Source organism: Thermobia domestica, chromosome 1, assembly GCF_964235325.1.
Source record: "Thermobia domestica chromosome 1, izTheDome1.hap1.1, whole genome shotgun sequence".
Classification (NCBI taxonomy): Eukaryota; Metazoa; Arthropoda; class Insecta; order Zygentoma; family Lepismatidae; genus Thermobia; species Thermobia domestica.
In genome coordinates this window covers 252546422-252568752 of record NC_137454.1, presented here as the reverse complement: position 1 = coordinate 252568752, position 22331 = coordinate 252546422, and the positions used below count along the sequence as shown (strand labels likewise).

Sequence of the window (22331 nt, the reverse complement as noted above, 5' to 3'; positions counted from 1 at the left end):
AAGTTTGCACAAGATCTTTTACATGAATTTGATCGAGTATGTACTTATGCACATGATACAATCCCACAGTGTTCAGAATTAGGAAATACTAGTATGAACATTACATGGGTCTATATTTTTTCCTTCTGTGCTTCCAGGAAAAGAAGGATGCAGACATTACCCGTGAGTGTACGGTAAGTTATAAAACATTGTATTGTCATCGGACATATGTTGATGCAAAATTAAAAAGTTCTAGATCTAAATAGTGTAGAAGCGGCCATGTGACAGACAACAAAGAACGAAAGTGATTTTAAAAATGCAGGGCTCAGGAATTTTGTCCACATGCCATTTCACTTGATCATATTTTCCTCAAAAATTATTCATCTAAGTATTTTTTTTTTTTAAATTATTTATAAAGAGAGTGTTTTGACCTCGCTTTCAAAGGGTAATTTTGTTCTAGAAGGATTCTAACAATATTTTTTGTATAATCTTTCTCAAAGATCATAAGCTGACATCTGCACTGCTATTTTGCGGAAATGGTAAGCTGACAAGTGACAACTTCTCTTTAAGGAATTCGAAGAATGAAAAGAAAGAAAAAAGAGAGAGGGGGAGAAAAGAAAAGGTTTTAGTTGTACCGCTGTTTATGAGTCACCTGATCGGAATAACTTGAGCGAGACAGAGAACTAAACTTGTTGCTCGACTCGGGCGGGAAGGAAAAACTATACCGTCGGAGGGAATTCAGGTCTTAACTGTTGTCATGTTTTCAAAGTTACAGTCGGACGCTTGCTTACTATGTTTTTTTCAAAATCTAAGAGAGGCAGGGCATATAACAGTAACTCCTCTAGGTTTGTTCAAATTTTATGTTTGTAACTTTAATAATACAGAAAATAATGAAAAACTTTGCTACGCTCTTTAAATTGGCTAACTTTCGAGGTTGCTAGGGGTACCAGATCACCTTAAATCAAATTCCGAAATAAATTAATTTAAAGAGAAAATAAGTAAAATTCCGTTTCTGTTCTGTTATTTCGATTATGAGAGATAATAATCATAATACAATGACACTCAAATGTATGTACAGAGCTCCTTTGTGGCTAATAGCGGTTCGATTTCCAGCGGGGGTTCATGTGGTTCAGATTCCACGTTAATCAGTAGGTCCCGCCTCATGTAGCCTTGCTGTTGAAAGGGACGTTAAACTCGATGCAATTCAACTCAAATGTATGTACAGCATAGTATGAAAACGAGCGTCCTGCAGAGGATGATTAGGGAAAATCCCATTTTGAACGGGTAACGGAGGAATGCTGTTTTCTTCTTTTCGTAACATAGGGTTTGTAAATCACTAGCTATTCCACTGGGGAAATCACCATTCGACATTTAAGACGAAAATTCTTTTGTGTGTGCGTCTGTTTGTTTGTTCCCAGATAACAGTGGCGTATTTAGAGGGGTCCGATCCCCTCTCCAAAACTTAAAAATTCTTTAGATTTTATAACTTCAGGCGAAATTTATGTATTTCGTGCCGCAAGCTAATTCCGATTTCCTAAAAACCCCTGCCAAATATAAGTAACTTTTGTGAAAAAAGTCATGTTAATAAACGTTGCTGTACTTTTCCCTTAATTATTAAGAAACATTGTTTGGGATTGAAATAGTTTAACGATTAGGGATTAATTCAAAATTCAACCCCAATACTTTCACTTAAGGTTATTGTAAACGGACAAGTTTTGCCTATAGATGTAACTAGTCTTCGTATATCTCGTATTTTTTACCTTTTACGAAAATTTCAATTTCTCATACAGACTTCAAATTTTTAGAGAAGGAGCTTCATAACCTATGGAAGACAACAGTCCGTGCCGATTTTTTATTTGGAATTTTCTTCACTGTTGAAAAAGTTCCATTTTTAAAGGTTTGGATATTCATTTGAATAATCAAGCCACTTCAACAATGAAGAAAACTTTAAATAAAAAATCGGCACGGATTGTTACTTTCGATAGGTTATGAAGTTCCTCTCTAAAGATCTGAATTCGCTCGGTTGAAATTTGTAAGAGAAATTGTAGATTTTCTTCAAAGGTAAAAGATACATGAGAGATATACGAAGATTGTAGTGACATCTATCGGCAAAACTGTCCCTTTAAACCAACCTTAAATGGCATAATTAACATTTAATTCACGACTTGTATTATACGAGGACAGAGATGCGATTTAAATTTTAAAAAATCGATTTGACATTTTTTTTTAATCATGATGATTTAACACCCTGACAATTTGATTACTTCTGCCGATAACGGCTCTAGATGATACCAATATGAACTTGTTTACAACGTTATATTACTAATTAATTGAAGTTGTTAATTTCTCCAGTAATTATACCTTTTTTGTTAGTATCACGCTGACATTTCCTCTTATTTTCTTGATTTTTCCGAAAATTCTGATGCGTATTTCGGGGCCGCCATCTGCGGCACTTAACCCAATATTTTATTCATTCAGTAAAATTCCATTATTAATCTTACCATAGTCCAATAGCTATAAAAATCAAAGTTCTTAGTATGTATAGAAGTTGACAGATCCAACAGCATTGATTTCGCCCTTCCTAGCACGTAGGCCTACTCACCCACTTCGCGAACATAACTTTCCTTTACAGAATGATAAATGTGACTATTGGCAGCCGGCAGAATTGCCGCCACCTATGTGTACATGCTCGTGATAGGTAGTTCCAGAACGATTAGTTTTGAAAGAACGAATCCTTCAGTAAAATGAAAGTATCGAATCTCTGAAAGGAAATGGATTGACTTTGGATGAATTAAAAGGATTTGCTCAGCGAAAGAAGATGGATTCACTCAGTCTATTTGACGGATTGAGACAGTGAATTCGGTTGATGGCACCAGAGGATGGAACCAGACAACAGAAGAGTGAATCCAGTTGATAGATTGACATGGATAGAATCGGACGAAAGCAATACTTCAAAATAGATGGACAATGCATGGCAAAGAAGAAAATAACGCACCTATTGCTCATATCTAGAAACAACCAAACCTTCTTTTATGATTTTTGTGCCCCTTCTTTGCAATATTCTGATCGCGGTAATTACTCTACCAACGAAAGTAGGGAGGGTAGCTTCAATAGCTACAATTTCAAAAACTGATGATCGTTATTTTTGTATAATTCGATAAAACAAACACAATATTACAACCTTGACAAATACGCGTCATTTCCACACTGCAGTCCCTCTCGCCTCCACATACAGTGCCATTACATCAAAAATAACCACCTTTTAACTTCAACTATTCCCCTCGCCTGACTTTCTCTTCCTCACAAACAAAACTAAATTTCCCTCTCCCATAGACCCAGTAAATTTCCTAATATTGGTATGGCGATACAGCAAGTTAACTCCCCAAAGCATCACTACAATGGGTTAGGTCAACGTGTGGACTAATAGTCACTGGTACATATAAAACAAGACAAAAAATAACACATTTAGTTTACAAATAAAATTTTGCTATGAAATTTCAGCATCACTGAACATGATGAGTACAGTTAAGGAGTCGGGACTGTACATCGTACGAAAAGAGCAAATTACCGTATTTTCACGTTCAAGGCCATAAATCTAGCAAGCATATAACAAGCAACAGCCAGAATTCAGGAAAAACTGGAACTTTCCGTGCATGTTCCAAAACGGCAATCTCTCCCCGTACAGTTTGACTAGTTTCGCTAGCTAAAAAGAGGGATCACATTGGAAAGTCCTATGGGAACAAGAAATTATTCGATTCACCGGGACGAAAGAATTTGATCCTTCCTCTGGGCCGAATCCTTATTAAGAAGAATAATTAGACTGTAAGCGAAGAGACTCAGAATCATATAACTTCCCGGAACCAAAGGACTGAAGCCAGTGGAGCAAATCCTTGTTTGGAATGGATTGAAAGGGATCGATTCTGGAAAAAGAACCACACTGTCTATCACTAGTGCATGCACATATTCAAAAAACATTGACATGAACTTGCAGGCGGTAGAAAATTGACTGGTGGTTTAACCCGTAGATACACTTATGAAAAATTTATCAATATTACACTTCCAGGGTCATTTTGACCCACATATATTTAATAAGGAAACAGACTGGAAGTAACTATTTTCTATGTTTTTTGTAGTGGTGCTGTACAGTGTAGTAGTCTTGCAATTGATTAGTGCTTATGCATGTTACCATAATCAGTGTTAGGGTCGGTTACGGTAGGTTGCACGTCATCAAGGGTTCAAAATTAGAGTTTCAGTCGGACAAAGTGGTTCGGATGGCACGTAAAGCTAGGTGTCTTATAAATTATTAATCAAATTGAACAAAGCTAATGAAGTAAATATTGCATGAAATATGATGCAAGCAACGTTTAGTTTACCTTTTTAAGAAAAATAACAAACAATTTACATATTATACTAAAGTGAGAATTTTATTGCTTTGAATTTAAACATAAAATTTTGTATATAACAATTGTGCTGGCTAATGCTGTCCATATCTCAATTAGAAATATGTACTAAATTTTGTTCTTTCTTTGATACGTTACACACAGTCTTCACACAAAGAAATGGTATGTGCTGAGCAAATGTACTTGTGGCAATCATAGCAACATGATGTTTTTCTCTCCTTAGATTATGAGCAAACGGGAAATCTTTTTCTCTTTGGCTCTCCAACAGTCGTTCGCTGTTGTTTTTGATACATACTGATCCCACATTTTATGAAAGCATCTGCTACAGTTCTTCTCAAATTCGGAATACAGGCTCGAATTTCCGTAAGAGGATTTATCATTTCCTCTGTAAGTTCTTTCAGAAACAGTCCGCGACGATCCGTGAGATTCGCTTTTAAATCTGGACATGTCGATGTGTCCAAAATGTAAGCATTTACTTGGCTGTGTACGTTCTCATTAGCTCGTCCAGTATAAGTTAACACCACCTTTTGTATCGTTATAAAATGTAATAATTTCAGGTTTTCCCTTGTTGCTTTTCTGGTCTATACTAGCCTCGTGGTGCTGAGTTGACTGAGTTTTACGTCCCGTTCAGCAGCGAGGCTATATGAGACGTGAACCTACTGATTAACGTGGAATCCGAACCACGAGCTCCTGCCGAGAATCGAACCCGGGTCTCCCACGCCAAAGGCGCGTACACTAAGCGCTTAGCCACGAAGGAGCTCTTAACCTCGTAGTGCATTGAAGAAACAAGAACACTTTTTTTATTCTTTGGAACAAAGCTCACCATTGTCACTTCAGGGAGAAACACAAATGTAGACAAATGTTTAGCATAAACTTGTCAGCAATCATATTGGGAGGCATTTCCCTTCCCTGTTTACGTATCGTTCCAACTAATGAAATATTTTTATCCAACAATTGTTTAGCGAGAAGTAAACTTGTAAAATAATTATCGGTTGTTGTATTTCGACTAGGGTGTCCATTCAGAGTAGCACTTAATTCCATGACAATACTTGCGAACAGATTAGTGTTCGTAGGCCCCCCAGGTGCCTTACCAATATACACAATGTCCTTGTACGCATAACCAGATTTTGAGTCACAAATCCAAAATACTTTTATCCCATATTTCTTTGGTTTTTGCTGCATATATTGAATAAAACCACACTACTTTTGCAAGGTATTAATTGTTCATCGACGGTAACAAATAAGCTCGACACCATAGCTTTTGTACAGTCCGCAGCAAAAAACCCTGCAACATGAGCATGTAAGTTTATTGTGAAACGACGAAGTCTTTTGCTCCGAAATAAATGTGCAGGGAAGGACACCGAGGTTTCTCCTAGCGTGATTCGTGCCACTTAGACGTTATGTTGATTCCCTGCGCTGTTAGGTGTAGATTCACATTAAACTTACATGCTAATGTTGCAGGTTTTTTGCTGCGGACTGTACAGTTCTGTACAAATATATTCCATACATAACTAATAGGTGCAAGGCAATCAGTCTTCTCACAACCCTTGTACGTTTGTCATCAAATCGAACCCTACGAAGAATGTTTAGGAAACGGTTTATAGTCATAGTGGCTCTAAAACTGGGGCTTGATCGAGAATCTAAAAATAGTTCTTTCACAGATACATCCCAACTCTTTTGAACGCCAGCAAGTAATAGTACACCTAAGAAAGCGGTCAGTTCGATGGTATAGACTTCCTTCCAAGGCAATGCACTTTTCTTGTGCAACCTATTTACCTTCCAAACTAGTACAAAGGCGAATTTCTTCCAGAAGGTTAGGGCTAAGGAAATATTGAAATGCACTTTTCGGTGTAGTCAGTAACACGATAGCAGGACTGGAATTGTTTCTTACAGCATTCTAAAGCCTGTGACAAACATCTTGGCATTTCAGCTAAACGAATAAAACGCAAGCTCTGACGCAATGTTGCCGAGTGCTAAGGGGTGTGGCTATAGCTAAGAAGACAAACTACAGCGCGATCAGGTGACAGGGGATAGACGTGGATGTGTGCAAAATAAACGGGGCAATACCGCTGGCCTCTCATTTGCTAGTAGCTTTTAAAGGGAACTTGGAGCGCCGCCTTCAAATGCCAAGATGTTTGTAACGCCGTTTAGGCTCGAGTCTTGGAACATTTAGGGGGATACTTGGTCCAAACAGTACCGTCCTTAGAAATATAATGTCCGGTTGAGATGGCTTACGGCAACCGAAGTGGCAAAGGGAATGTCTTCTTTGTTTTCACGTCCGCTATGATATTCACATTCGAGTCTGCCGTCAAAGAATCCGAAGGAGAGACTGTCATGGTTTCAAGATCAGATTCATCATCTCCACTTTCTTCTACAAGTAGCTCATCCAATATTTTTTCTTCTGTCAAAGCACTCATTTTGGATGTATTTATGAAATTCGACCAGTGAACACTTGAAACCAGGGTTGGCAAAAACCATGTTAAAAAACAAAACAAACAAAAAAAAGTTTTTTTTTTTTTGGGGGGGGTTTAAAAAATTTACTCTATGTATTTATATTAAGTATGGACAGAAATTACTTTCTTTCGCCTTGGTGTAATTATGCAACAACGAAGTTATGCTGGAAGGGGTCACATAAGCTTAAAGCGGAATCCAAACCGCTTCTTGGCTTACATCCAAGAGAAATTGTCCATTTGGACATGAAACCGGGACTGATTGGTCACAAATGCGATTGCCGACTCACTCACGAAGGACTTCTGATAAAAATACGTTGTACTGATCTTTACATACACCTACTTGTTAATATAATTGTCAAGAGTCATTTCAGAAGGACAAAAAGATAAATAGTTACACAAGTAAACACATTATACAGAATTATATATGAATCGGAAAACTCCCGCCTTAGCCGTTGGGAAAATCCTGTTACTACTTTAAATGTATTTGTATGTAAAATTTTATGGTCAACATATCATAATCACTACGCTAAAACTGAGGTATTAAATTACAAATTTGGTATGTAGATTATGTAGATATCATTCAATAAAATTAAAACCAAGTCAAATCCAAGCTAATATTGGAAGCTACGTAGGCAGTTGATACATTTTGCCAATTTCTATCAATATATTTAAGCAACCTTGGCTTCTTTATAAAACAACAGGCATTCATTCAAGTAGAAATACATAATTTGGTTTCATTACGTATGTTTAGGCATAACATCTTTATGAAATACCAAGGTTATCACGGAGAAGACTTTCGCTTAGAGGGACACCTCGAATCGCTACTTGGTTTACACTTGAAAGATGGGTTGTGGTTCGACCGAGAATTGAACACGGAACCCCTTGATTAAAAGGTGAAAAGTAGATAAACGTAATGCGGATGGTTTGATATGTGGAAACGTCACCATGAAGTTCACACGATTTAAAACATTTTTCGTTTTTTTGTTAACCAGTTGTTTTTTTTTTTTTTTTTTTTTTTAAACCCAGCTGGTTTAAACCAGCCAACCCTGCTTGAAATATGGAAGAAATCTAACAAGCAATTTAATTTTCTTCTTCTTTCTCTTTTATAAACATTCAATTACTCATTATCACTTCACTGCAACCATGATAAACAATTTCCATGTATAAATGACGTTTTTTGTTTTCCAGAGTAAGGAGAAAGATTTAAAAAGTATAAGGGTTAATCTGACCCACAAAGTGTAAAAATTGGCTGTTCGTTCAATATCACGTACCGTAACATAGAAACATTTGTACACAAAATTATTATTTCACATCAGCAAGCAGGGTTGGCTGGTTTAAACCAGCTGTTAAAAAAACTGGTTTAAACCAAAAAACGAAATATGTTCGTAAAAGTGTGTTTGTAAAATATTGATGAACACACATTTTTGGTTTATCACGTTTCACTCCCGTAAATTATTCGTATTATATTCAGGCCTAAATTCCCCATTCATTACTGAAAAAGATTATACTACAAAAGCAACTTTTTTTATATAAGTTTATAAATATTTGTTTTGTGATTTTTTTGTAGTTGTTATTATTGTTGTGTAATTGCAATCACAGAAAAATTCTAAATATTGTTTCGTTTCAATGTTTACTATTGATAAAATACATCGAAATGCCGTACTTTGTGTGTGTGGGGGTCATAGAGACCCCACGAGAGGCATTTAGTGAAATGAGAAGTATCTTTGGTATCTATTTATGTATAAATGAGTCTGAGCCAAAGTGGACTCAAATAATTCGTATCTTTATTCACTTTTCTTACTGATATGCAAATTAAGTCGTTGTATTTCTTTAATTTGGACCAATAAAAGTCGCTGTTAACTAACTTGAACTAAATTAGTTCTTCTGTACTCTGTAGTACTTTGGAATTGTCCATATGTAATTCTGTATAATGGTTTCACTTGTGCAACTGTTTATTTTTTTTTTGTCCTTCTGAAATGACTCTTGACAGTTATATTAAGAAGCATGTAAAGATCAGTACAACGTATTTTTATCAGGATTCCTTCGTGAGTGAGTCGGCAGACCTATCGCATTTGTGGCCAATTAGTCCTGGTTCCGACTTCAAATGAAGGACAATTTCTCTCGGATGTAACTCGAGAAGCAATTTTTATTCCGCTTTAAGATCATGTGACCCCTTCCAGCATAACCCGGCTGTTCCATAATAATATCAAGGCGAAACAAACTTATTTCTGTCCATATATGATATGAATATATAGAGCAAATTATTTAAACCAAATAAACCTGGTTTAAACCAAAAAAAAAAAAACGTTTTTTTTGTTTTTTTTCAATAAAAACCATGGTTTTTGCCAACCCTGTCAGTAAGTATAAGCACAAATAATGATGTGAGAAATCAGAAAAGAACAGCCGTAGAAAAGGTTTAAAATGCATAGAAAAATTAAATTGATATACTCGTAGGGTCAATTTGACCCTGGAAGTGTTTCTAAGGGTTAAGTGAATAGCTTCAATAAATGGAGGAAACAACCGATTTTTAACACACCAATCCTCTAGAAGTGTGGAAGTCAATGAACTGTGGGCAAGAGTACACTTTGCGCAGAACATACTTTGTCACAGGATGTGCCATTACATGAACAGAATCGGTAATTGTTTAATAATGGGGGGAGGGGGGCAACACTAACGAAGACAGAAAACAACGTGCCCTACGGGACTTTTAACCCGTCTTCACTCGCTCACGCTCACTCGGCAATACTGTCTGAATTAAATCTTATACGACCCGCTCGGGAGAGTAACTCCCGGAAGTACGTTTTTATCCCGCGCTACTCTAGCCAGCTGTTTTACGCGCTATCCTAGTCAGTTGTTTTTAAGTTGGTCACAAAGTATATATCATTTAGTACAAGGGGAACAAAACGAGCCTTATATCATGGAGTACAAGGGCAACAAAACGATCCCTGCGGGGCTTCTGACCCGTTCCTACTACTACTACTACTTATCTGCACAAAAGTAAGTATATCACATTTTTGAGTATTATTTTCGTATTTTTTAATTTAAAAAGTGTTATAAAATGTAAAAAAAAACTTTCCTCGGGCCGGGTTTGAACTCACGCCAAAAGAGATTTTCGTTGCTAGCATATAGCGCTAGTCCACTCGGTCACGAGGACCGACAACAACAATCGTCTGAATTCTGCTATTTGAATGCAACGTGGCAAAACATAGATAACGCCAACCAATCAGAACTGTGTTTTTCGTTCCTACTTCCGGGAGCATTACTCTCCTGAGCTAGTCCTAATCTTATGGGTTAACTGCCGCAGACGGCGGCCCCGAAACACAAAATTTACGGAGAAATGAACAGAATCAGACGAAATGTGATAATGAGATTAACAACCCATTAACGTTAGAAAGGTAATCGCTGTAGAATGGTTAATAAGGAATAAAACGTAAGTTAAATTGTGCATTATGTATGTTCGCGGTTTGATGCGATATGAGGTGAGGAGGCAGCAGAGCATTATCTGACAGTGTTTCAAACCCACTGCGTTATTAACTAATGGTCGTTTTGAAGTATGATTAGAGTCGTACTAGATGCCTGACTACTGCAGGAAACATGTTAGTCGTACTCTTTAGTATGGCATTAATCACGCTTCAGAACGACTCTGTACAAGGCCGTATATGTAATTTTTGAAGTAACACATCGATATATTCAATTTTTCATAAAGTAATTTTGGGAAACAAGAGGAAAATTTTGCGTTTCACTGCGATTGGAAAGTTGGGAAAACACGATATTTAATCGGCTCTATTATTTTAGTCATTAATGAGTAGTGTGGTTTGCAGCACTTAACAGTACCAAGGTAATAATTTTGCGCAATAATACTATATTGATGAACATGGATGTTGGAAAGGGGAAAAGTAGGAATATTTGTGATTAGTAGTTAATAGTGAAGGCCAGAAATGAAACAGGGGTAATTGTAGTTAAGTATGTTAAAGCAAGAACATGTAAGTCGAAATACAACGTTGAAAACAAGTTTATTTGGGTCTTATTTGGGGCGCCATTTGTGGCAGTTTAGCCAATCTTATTAACCGAACGTGAATATCGAAAAAAAAAAAAAAAAAGGATGTTAAAAACCTGGCCCCCAAAGCTAAACAATAACCATCTAAACTTAACCCATAGAATCAATCATTTGTACGTAATAGGTTAAGTATAAGTTCCTATGAATAATCTGCTTAAAGTGCCCTTTTGCCGAATTGTGTATCATCAAATATTAATCAATCATATATTCTTAATTACGGTACTGAATATTCAATTAATGGCGAATACCAAACTTTCTAAAATAAGGTTGCCAACTTTTACTTACCTCCTTTCACTCAACGTTTCTTCAGAAATTTGATTTACAGTTCTTGAAATTTAATCAAGGTGTTTCGAGATTTAAATCGCCTATTACAGTATTAGGTGTTTCGAGATCTAAATCGCCTATTACAGTATTAACTGTCTTGCCTATGACTTCACTAACGCGAGCTTTTGTTTAATAACCTAAAGAAAAGTCGATCATATATACAGAACAAAAATACAATAAAAACAACTTTAGACGCTTAGAAAACGCGGGAAATAACGTTGCTATGGCAACAGGACAATTTGTCTATTTATTTTGTGCATTATTGGACTTTCAATATAGACACACTTATGATATTTGATATTTATGTAATAATAAGCTGTATTTACTGCGGAAGAAATACATAGATCCAAAAATCTGAAACACCTACAAAACTGTAAATCAATACTATCCCGCATCAGGTTCTAGCATGCTCTGACATAGTACGACCCACCCTGAGATACTTACGCCAAGAATCATCCGATCTTCGCACTAGATAGTGCTCTCCTATGTCCAATGGTTGCTCTTCTATAGATTCAGAATCCTCATTGTCTTTCGCTGAGCCTCCACCGTGCAAGGTATCCTTTTTATCATGTTTTTCTTGCTTTTCTGAATTTTGTTCTTCTGCCTTTGTCCCTGGATCAGCCATGTTCCTTTCGCTTGCGTTCGTTCACTTCACTTCCTTACCTTGACCAATTTGCCGCAATCTTGTATAACTGCGCATGCATACACGTCACTCGTATAGGGATGTATTTCTTTTAGCAAGTAGGTATGTAAGTAGACAACTGAAAACGTACAATTTGATTAGCTTCATTATATGAACCATCATTTTCTGAGGTCTAGACGTTCAATCGCTAGTTGTTAAGAGTATAATTGTTTAGCATTTTTCGACTAGAATTGCAACTGTGTTTCTTTATATTAAATAAATGTGTATATAATAGTGTAATAAAGAATAATTTGTGTAATAAGTTCTGTTGAACGTTTTATTTTTAATTTCGTTCATTATATACTAAACAATACTAGTAAGCAGCTGTGTAAGCAGATCAATCCTGATACTCTGAACATCGTAATCCTGAAAATGGCTTCTAAGGAAAAGGAGAGTTACGACAAGAAAGTGCTAAATGTACTGAAGAATTTGGGACTAAAACCAATAACAAAAGATAATTTATTATATTACTATGCTCCCATGAAGGGTGCTGCAAGTTATGCTGCATTGTCAGTAAATATTTTAAATCCAAATCTAGTCAACAGGTAAGCGTTGTGTATGTATAATAATGTAATGAATGTGCATTTGATTTCGAGCAATTAATACAAATATACGTGCTCGGTCGAAAGTATATTGTATTGTTATTATATGACATAGTGTATATTTAGGAGGCAAGTGAGCCGGTATCATGGTGTCTTGAAGGAGATACTAGACCTGGAAAGTGCAGTGCGATTTCTCAGTCAATTTCGTTCAACAATTTCCGAATGCGTTTATTCATGAAGTACAAGGTAAAATTCCCATCAAAGTGCATAACTAGTATGAATCGTTAGAATCACTATGATTCGTTAAAAATCACTGGGGGGGTTAAGTTTAGAGTTACCCCTCCGCTTTTTATAAAAATCAGGAAAATTTACAAGAGAAATGAGGTAAGAAATTATAATTTGAAGTTTTCATTTGACGTTTAGGAATGTAAGTTCGGCAGGATAGTTATGTTTAATACGAGAAAAGATATGTGGAAGGTAGTACTATTTGCTGGATGCTTAAGCATTCGCGGAAGGTTTCAGCACCATGGTGCTTGTAAAATATGACGAATGTGGCGAACAGGTGTAACGGTTGCGCAAGAAAAATGAAGAAAACCTTTTATTTTTTTTGTGAAGCCCACGGAGTACTGAAGTCAAGTGAAATGTAAAATTATTAATACTTTAAGCACTGTTTTTTGTATGTTGCAAAGTCCAAAGGCACCTTCAGCCTGGAGGGGCAACTCTAAACTTAAGCCCACTGGGGGGAGCAGGCTATACTCAATCCTAGTTATTTTGCTTTATTCATGTATATCAGAGTGTTAACCAAAATTCAGCACTCATCTTTGAGATATGCTATTTTGTTCCAGTAGATGATCACCTTTGGAATTTGGCTCCATGGTGTTAAAAAAAAATGGTGCCTTCTGATGGGTAACGCATGTGGTCCCAGGTTAGATTCCTATCGAAGTACTTGCCTCGGATAGGAACATATGCATGGTTCAATACTACTATAAATATTTTGCCGGCTAATTTTCTGCAGATGGTGGCCCCTAATTAGACCTACATGAACCTGTTTTTAAGGTTATATTACCATTTATTTGTTATTTTAATACACCTTACCTATAATTACTCCTCTTTCATTTCCGTCGTTCACTCTTAACTGTTAATCACAAATATTTCTTATTTTCATGCTCTCTTTGCTCTTCATTATGTACATATTCATCTGAATTGTATTATTGCGCAAAATTAGTACTACCCGTTTCAGATAGGATTGCCGTTGTTTACGAGCAACTCGGTGGCAAAACACAGAACTAAGATGTAAACAAAACGCAGCTAAGCCGTGACAGCCCACTCGTGATTCAGTAATCTGTAGTGTTGAAAACTCAGTACGTTTTTGCAGAAAACATGGTACGTTCTTTGTGGAAACAAGTGATTTAAGTTAGCGTAGGAAACGGAAAATTTTTCGGAAAATCGGAAGAAAGGAAACGAAAGACTGAAAAATTTTCCGGAAATGGCCATCCCTAATATACGGGGTTCGTGGGTCCCGGGTAAGGTACGAACTCACGAGAGAGTTGGAGGAATTTCGCCAGGGTTTGAAAAAACCCGTTTTTTTTTTTTTTTTTTTTTTTTGAAAAAGCCCAACCCACCTGGGGCCATGTGGGTTTTTTCGGGTTTAATTGGGTTTTTTCGAAATATTTCAATGTTTTGGGGGTAAAAGTGTTAAAATGTTATATATATTTCAAGATTATCATTGTCTTAACTTGTCACAATTGTCACAACAATTTTCTATTCACTGCAATTTTGAATAAACGGCCGCCATTTTAAAATTTTACGTTGGATCGCTGCCAAAGTATATACAGCTAATTTAGAGTGTCTCGTGCTTCTACTCTGATCATGTCGATTAAAAGACCAAAAATTGCACTTTGTAGCGTGGATATCCGCTATTTTGAAAAAATAATGGCCGCCATTTTGAAATTTTACGTTGGTATGCCGCCAAAATCTATACAGGAAATTTAGTGTGGCTCGTGCTTATACCCTGAAAATGTAAGCTTAAAAGACCGAAAGTGATACCTTGTAGTATGTGTTGTACATGCAGACGAACGAACAAATGTAGATCGAATCATCCCAGGAGCCTCAGTGACGTTCGCCAAATATGAACACCAAATATATTAATTTAAAACAAAGATATATAATTCGTGTTTTATAAAATAAATGTTTCAAAATGTCTTATACGACATAAATATTTTCCAGCGTAAAATAAATAGCTTTATTGTCGGAGTCATGGGTGGCGATTAGGGGGGGAGTAGAAGTCCCCTCCTATAGACGGCCGAGTCAGCAAAAAATTATCTTGTTTTCCTAGAATTCGGTGTCATTTCCTGGAATTGGGAGGCAAGTTTCGACAAGCCTTTGGTTGCTATGTTCATAGCCTTTTATGGGTAGTACAGAAGCGCGTGGGAAAATTTTGGTTTATCTGAACGTGTATGAGAACAGTTTGTTGTTATGGTGATAGTCTTGGATGGCTTCATCGTCTTGGATGGTCATACTCTTGGAGGGATCATAGTCCTATCAGTTATCATGATTGAAGTTTCATGATTGATTGATTGATTTTTGCTTTTCGTTATGTATTGAATAGCTAGATGCTCTTGGCCTTCATAGTCTTGGATGCTCATACTGATGGACGGATCAGAGTCCTATCAGTTATCATGATCGAAGCTTCCCAATGGATTGATTGATTTTTGCTTTTCGTTATGTATTGAATAGCTAAATGCTCTTGGAGGGATGAGAGTTCTATTAGTTATCATGATCAAAGCTTCCGAATTGATTGATTGATTTTTGTCTTTTCATTATGGATTTGAATCTCCCAAACCCCACCACATCACTCCCTCCTGCGAAGAACGTAAGCGAACGTTGTTGCTATGCTTATACTCTTGGCCGGCTATCGAATCTTGATGAGAGTTCTTCCAGTTATCACGTTCGAAGCTTCCCAATTGATAGAATATCAAGTTCGAAGTTTCCCAATTGATTGATTGATTTTCGTCTTTTCGTTATGTATTGAATAGCGAAGAGCATACTTAATGTCTTAAAATATTCAATGCTTTCTCATCGAGAATCGAACCTGTACACTAAACGCAAGATCGGTGCTTCACGATTTAGAGTTGAATTAATTCTTGCATGAAAAAAAAAAAGAATTTCATGTATTGGTTTTAGCGTAGCATATGATATGTACATTGTTCGAAGCTCTTCATTTCGAAGCACTATAACACTTTCAAGTGTTCAATGCCCCCTTTCTCTCTCTTTTTATCATCGAGAATCGAACCCGGACCAAAGTGGTATTAAAACATAAATAACAACCATAAAAATTAATTTAAAAAATAGAGCATCATATTATTATTATTATTATTTTGGGAGTGAAAGTGAAGCAGACAACTAAACTTGATTGTAGCTTCGCTAACTTATGAAATAAAGACTTTACACAAAATTCTACTTTGGTAGGGAGCTGGGATCGAATTTGGTACTTCATGATTTTAAAGTTGAACTAGTCCTTGCATGAAAAAAAAAAGAATTTCACTTCGTTTTCACGACAGAAAGGATAGAATTAATTTCATGTGTTAAAATGTGTAATGTTTTCTCATCGAGGATCGAACCAGCAGGACACGGGAATCAAACGCAAGACCTGAGAATCAAACGCAAGACCTGTACTTCACGACCAATGAGTTGAATTAATCCTTGCATGAAAAAAAAAAAGAATTTCACGTATATAGCACATCGTTTCACGACAGAAAGGAACGAAATAGAAATATTTAATGCTCTTTCACTAAGAATCGATCTAGAGTAAAATAATATATTTGTCTTTATTTTTTAGTCTTTGTCTTTAAAAAAAGAATAAAGTTATAAAGTGTATTTATTCATAGTTGTTTCGTGTGTGATAAAGAAACCAGATTCTACAAACAGACACAGACAGTCATACATATATATATATATATATATATATACAGCAGCGTCAAAGAAATGTGTTTTCCCAGTATCTTTTTTTTTTCTTTGTCTGTTGCTTCGTATTCAAGAGAAGAGAAGATTAGCTTATCGAAAAGCAAAACACAAACCTACCTACCTACCGCTTTATTAATCAAGCGATGATAAGAAAACGTTGCATTGAAGTGACAAAATGTCAGTGAACACCGGCTGACGTTTGTCTGTTTGTCTGTAGCATATGCTAGGAAGATGAATAGACCAATGAGTCATTGTGTCCCCCTAAATTTAGGAAAGGGAGCCGCCATAAGACTGGTAATTAGGATATATGTATATCACTAGTAACGGAACTTCTTGGTTTATTTTTAATAATAATAATAATAATAATAATAATAATAATAATAATAATAATAATAATAATAATAACTTCCAATTTTAAGTTTCATGGATATATTGACTAGTTTGAAGAAGAAGACGGTGATGATGAGAAATGAATGAAATGATAGAATAAAGAAAGTGGGAGGAAACGAAAGTACACCGAAAAAAAACCACGCACGTGTTGTTTGTCCAACACAGAAAGTTCACTTGACGGAGGGAGCTGTGGGGTTTGAAACCAGGGCCCCCTCAAACACCGGAGGTGAACGCTGTACCATCAATCAACGTACACTCAAAAAGTGGAAGGAAACGGAAGAACTCCGAAGGAAATCCACGCATACGGTGTTTGTCTATCATAAAATTCATTTGTTGAAAGCAAAAGTTGAACACGGGGAAGGAGGGCTTCATTTTCAACTCGGAGACCTATGCACAAAAGATGAACGCTCTTGTTCACCAGAAATTTCACTTGTTGTTAGCTAGGATCGAATTAGGGATCCCAATGCACCAGAAATATTCGTTCGAGTCGAATCATAGTTTTACGTCCAATTTTTAATTATGTCTGTTAAACTAGTAATTTTGTCTACCAGAAAGTTCACTTGTCTGGGGCTGGATTACAACCTGGATACACCATACATCAAAGATGAGCACTGTACCATTGATTCACTAGGGCCCCCAACCTGCGATGAGAGAGAGAGAGGCCAAATCATAGTTTGACAAGAGAGTCAAAGAGAAAAGTCTTAGATACAATGTTGTCTAACACCCAAAGTGAGTTTTACGTTCCACGATTATGACTGTTAAACTAATGATTTTGAAAGACGGAACTTTATGATGTGAATGATGTAATAATAATCATAGCTTGTGTGTCTTAAAATTTTGATAATATGTCTACTTGTTTCTCCGTTTGTCTATGTATCTGTAGTACGTGGAGTCCAGACGAAGCGAAGATATGTGTGTTTTAGCAAATGAAAATAGTATAATCTGTGTGGGTGGAACAAGTGAAAAGTGAGTTTTACGTCCTACGGTTACGTCTACTAGGCTAATGAAGGAGAGGTGATAATGAAAAAATGAATGAAATGATGTAATGAAGAAAGTGGAAGGAAACTGGTGAACTCCGAAGGGAAATCGACGCATACGATGTTTGTCCACCACAAAGTTCATAGGGTACGAACTGGGATCGAACGAGGGACCCCCAAGCACTTAAGGTGAACGCTCTATCATTGAGCCACCGTTCCCCATGGAACGAAAAAAATGAAATGAAATCTTTGAGTTTAACGTCCCACGATTATGCCGGTTAGGCTAAGTGTACTATGCTAATGGAAGACGAACGAGGGACCCCCAAGCACTTAAGGTGAACGCTCTACCACTGAGCCACCCTGCCCTCTGGAACGAAAAAATGAAATGAAATCTTTGAGTTTAACGTCCCACGATTATGCCGGTTAGGCTGAGTGTACTATACTAATAGACGGCGATGGGACAAGTGAAAAGTGAGTTTTACGTCCTGCGGTTACGTCTACTAGGCTAATGAAGGAGAGGTGATAATGAAAAAAATGAATGAAATGATGTAATGAAGAAAGTGGAAGGAAACTGATGAACTCCGAAGGGAAATCGACGCATACGATGTTTGTCCACCACAAAGTTCATAGGGCACGAACTGGGATCGAATCAGGGACCCAAGCACTTGAGGTGAACGCTCTACCACTGAGCCACTGTGCCATCTGGAACGTAAAAATGAAATGATAAGGACGGTTTTCCGGGGTCAGTCAATAGCATCTTTTCGTTAAGTTGTAAATGAAGCAGGGAATTTGTGGTCGCTAAAATTAATGACAAGTATATAGAAAAAAAAGACGTGATTTGAACACGGGACCTCATGCACCAGAGGTGAACACTCTACCACTGAGGCACTGAAGTTAATTTCATAATTTTCTAATGTTAATAAGAGTGAAATCTAACGTTAAATACACATACACAAGTCAACGAACTGAGAGAGAGTTTCTGTATCTGCAATGTCTACTTGCAAAGAGCAGAAAAATAAGATAACAGAACATGTTTTGTATTTCAATGTTGTTCTCCAGCTGTCGCGTCAACATTATCTTAGGTCATGGTTTCAGACAACACGAAGCGAAGATATGTATGTGTGTGTGTGTGTTTTAGGTAATATTAAAACAGTGTTTGAGATCTAAAACTTTACAAAACTAGTGTTGCTTATTCATCTCGGATGTCATTACCTATGTCATATGATGTTGATTGATTTTTGAGTTTAACGTTCCGTTCAGCAGCGAGGCTATATGCACCACAAAGTTCACACGGCGAGAGTTAGGATCGAACCAGGGACCCCAATCACCGGAGGTGAACGCTTTACCACTGATCCACAGCACCCCCACGATTTCAACATGGGGCACAAATCTTCAAGTTAAAACAATTGTCTATTCTCAAATAAGAGAACATTTCTCCATTTCTTTAAGTTGATCTAGGAAGTTGAACTTTATACAGTTTTCTCCATATTATAGTCTAAGCTGTATGTGATATTACTTTAAAAGGACGAAAGTAGTTAAAATATTCCCTATTATTATCATCAATTTCTTTTAAAATGCTCAGAATCCCGTCATAGAATTCGTATACTAGCTATGTACACAGGCGTGCATCAAGATTTTTTTTTGTTGGGGAGATGTCCAAGCTTTGGGCGACGGGGCTCAAACACTACAAGCCTCTGTGTAGTATTGAACGCGTATTATTCTGCACTCGAAAAGACAATAAGTACTATCTAAGTGTATATCTTTCTGTTTGTCTATCTGTATGATGAGCGTAATCGTGGTACGTTAAACTGAAATATTTTCTTACGTTTCGAACGTAAGAAATATGTGAAAGTTTGTGTATGTGGTTCAGTGATAAAGCAACGACGTATTCTTTCAGATGAATACTTAGTATAGTAGAGTATTGTTCCGTAACCCCAGTGCATGCGGTCCCTAGTTCGATCTCCGATCAAGTAAGCTTATAATTTTTTATTACTAATTGCCGCCCACTGTGGTCGACTTCCGAACATAGTGTCCGTGAGTTTTCATGGTCTACTTATATATTTTTATTTTACTAAGTATTCATTCATTCATTCATTTGTCTTAATCATTCGTCTTCCTCAACATGATGAGCATAATCGTAGTACGTTAAACTGAAATATCTTCTTACGTTTCGAACGTAAGAAATATGTGAAAGTTTGTGTGTGGTTCAGTGATAAAGCAATGACTTATTCTTTCAGATGAATACTTAGTATAGTAGAGCATTGTTCCGTAACCCAGTGCATGCGGTCCCTAGTTCGATCTCCGATCAAGTAAGCTTATAATTTTTTATTACTAATTGTCGTGCACTGTGGCAAAGTGCATGCAGTCCCTAGTTTCATCTCGAACATCGTGTCCGTGAGGTTTCATGATCTACTCATACATTCTCATTCTACTAAGTATTCATTCATTCATTTGTCTTAATCATCCATCTCCCTCAGCAAAATGGGCATAGTCGTGGTACGTTAAACTGAATTGAACGTACCTCTAACTTGAGTTTTCGTATTTGCTACGAAATAAGAACATCATATTGTGTTAAGTAATAGTTTTCGTAATCATTTAGACATCAGACCCTTCGTAAGAGAGAGAGAGAGAGAGAGAGAGAGAGAGATGAAATATTTTTAGTTTAACGTTCCACCTAACAGAATTTCTTCGTTTTTCCACTCTTCAGTGAAAATCAGCATTGCCATTTTCTTTTAGCATAACATGTTTTTTTTTGAAGGTACATTAGTGACAATACTACGCGTCTCGGATGTTTGTGTTTCATTTCGAATTTGAAAAAATGTACTTGTCGATTTGCGACTTATGTCTTTTCGTACCGAAAAGTTTCTCCATTCGTTGGCAAATAAATCTAAAAGTAATAATTTTTTCTTCACGAACTATGAGAATTGTCTGAAACAAAGAGAGATGTGTTTATGCCCTTATTTATTATTATTATACTGAACACCTAACATTACCATCATCATCATCATCATCATCAGCCTTGAAGAAACATGAATCTAACAAATTCCGAATTCGTTATCTTTCTTTTTTAGAGTAATTAACTGAAGGTATGATGATTGCCAAATCTGAGGCACGCATACCAAGAAGCTTCAGCATTTGAAAAACGAAGTACTGATTTTAAATCCTTTACCACTGAACCACCATACTCCTCAAACCTAAAATGTAATAGGTTTGTACATCATGTAAAGACCCTCGGAGAAATAAAGATACGTCCCCATAAATATACCCTTTCTTGGTAAAAGGACATATGATTAAGACGAAAAAATATTAGTTGATAGAATGACAATGTGAATAAACGTTATATCACTGAGACATCATGCACCCTGAAATCCAATGAATTTATGAGTAGAAGAACAATACACGTACTAGAAAGAAAAGATACATGTTCTTCTAACCTGACATAATTGCTTTAGAAAAATAACAAAGTAGAAGTAAATAGGAGAACTAATGCTCACAGTTTTTTTTGTTTACCACAATTACCTATTAACATGAACTCGGATTGAGACAGGAACCACAAGCACCAGAAGTGTTCACTGTACCCATGCCCTTATCCACAGGGATGACGAGCGGAGCGACGATTATCATGGTAGGCTTGCAAATGAACTAAAATATGATTGAATTGGGTCTTTCCTAACTTCTACTGTACATCTCCCTACATTTGGGGGCTGACTGTTGCCAATCTATCAATGGGACTCAACCATTGATCCATCATGACCATTAAAAAATTAAATTGTGATTACTCATCACTCTTTTACAAAAAGTTACGAATACCGTCAGCGAACTTTCCATTGTGATAATACCGAGGAGACAGGAGGCTAATGAGGTAATGCTTAAAATTACTAATATTTGGTGAACATGTGAGTCATGATTAGCAACCAAAAATTGACATGTCCATGCTCCCTTTTAGAAAATTTTGTTCCAACTGGACCTGATTCAAAACGTTAGTGGTTACATTAGATAGTATTTGCAAAGATGTGATGTGCACAAGAGTAACATGTAATCGTTTCTTAGAAAATTAATTACTTTTCAAAACGAAAGTCTAACATTAAAAATGAATCGAATGACTTCATTAAAAGATTGAAATCTATTGTACACGTTCATCATCATCATCTTTAAACATCGTAAGTTTACTTAAAAAAAAAAAGAATGAACTACATACGTGTGAAGATAAATATTAAACCAAGACATTCATCAACAAAACTGAGAAGTGTTAACGTGATGTTCTGACGTAATGCTGAACAGCAAAAGATAGCATATATCTAAAGAAAGAAACACTGACCTATCCTATATACAGAAGGAGTAGCAATGTAATATTCTGCGAAATAATACATGATGCATTTTTATATAACTCTGCACATGTCGACATCAGATCCGCAATTTGAATTACTAGCGAAAAAAGGTTGCATCACGTAATGGCCAATAAGTTTTGATCTATATTTGTTGGAGATACAGTAGATCATTATTACGTATAGTCATATAATCTACCTGTACACACGAAAAAGAAAGTATTCTTCAGTTGACAAAT

At 36.4% G+C, this 22331-nt stretch overlaps 2 protein-coding genes across 2 annotated transcripts in view; one reads left to right on the top strand and one right to left on the bottom strand.

The window, feature by feature from the left end:
• The window catches only part of mof (males absent on the first), a 39285-nt gene extending 27387 nt beyond the window's left edge, over positions 1–11898 (bottom strand). The window contains exon 1 of the mRNA XM_081772072.1: positions 11658–11898. Within this exon, the coding sequence (XP_081628198.1) occupies positions 11658–11838 (181 nt within the window). The 5' untranslated portion in view covers positions 11839–11898. The remainder of the gene's footprint in view (positions 1–11657) is intronic.
• Positions 11899–12024: 126 nt separating this feature from the next.
• LOC145695146 (uncharacterized) overlaps positions 12025–22331 on the top strand; it is a 33647-nt gene continuing 23340 nt past the window's right edge. Inside the window, exon 1 of the mRNA XM_081772084.1 lies at positions 12025–12440. Coding sequence (XP_081628210.1) covers positions 12268–12440 — 173 coding nt within the window. The 5' untranslated portion in view covers positions 12025–12267. The remainder of the gene's footprint in view (positions 12441–22331) is intronic.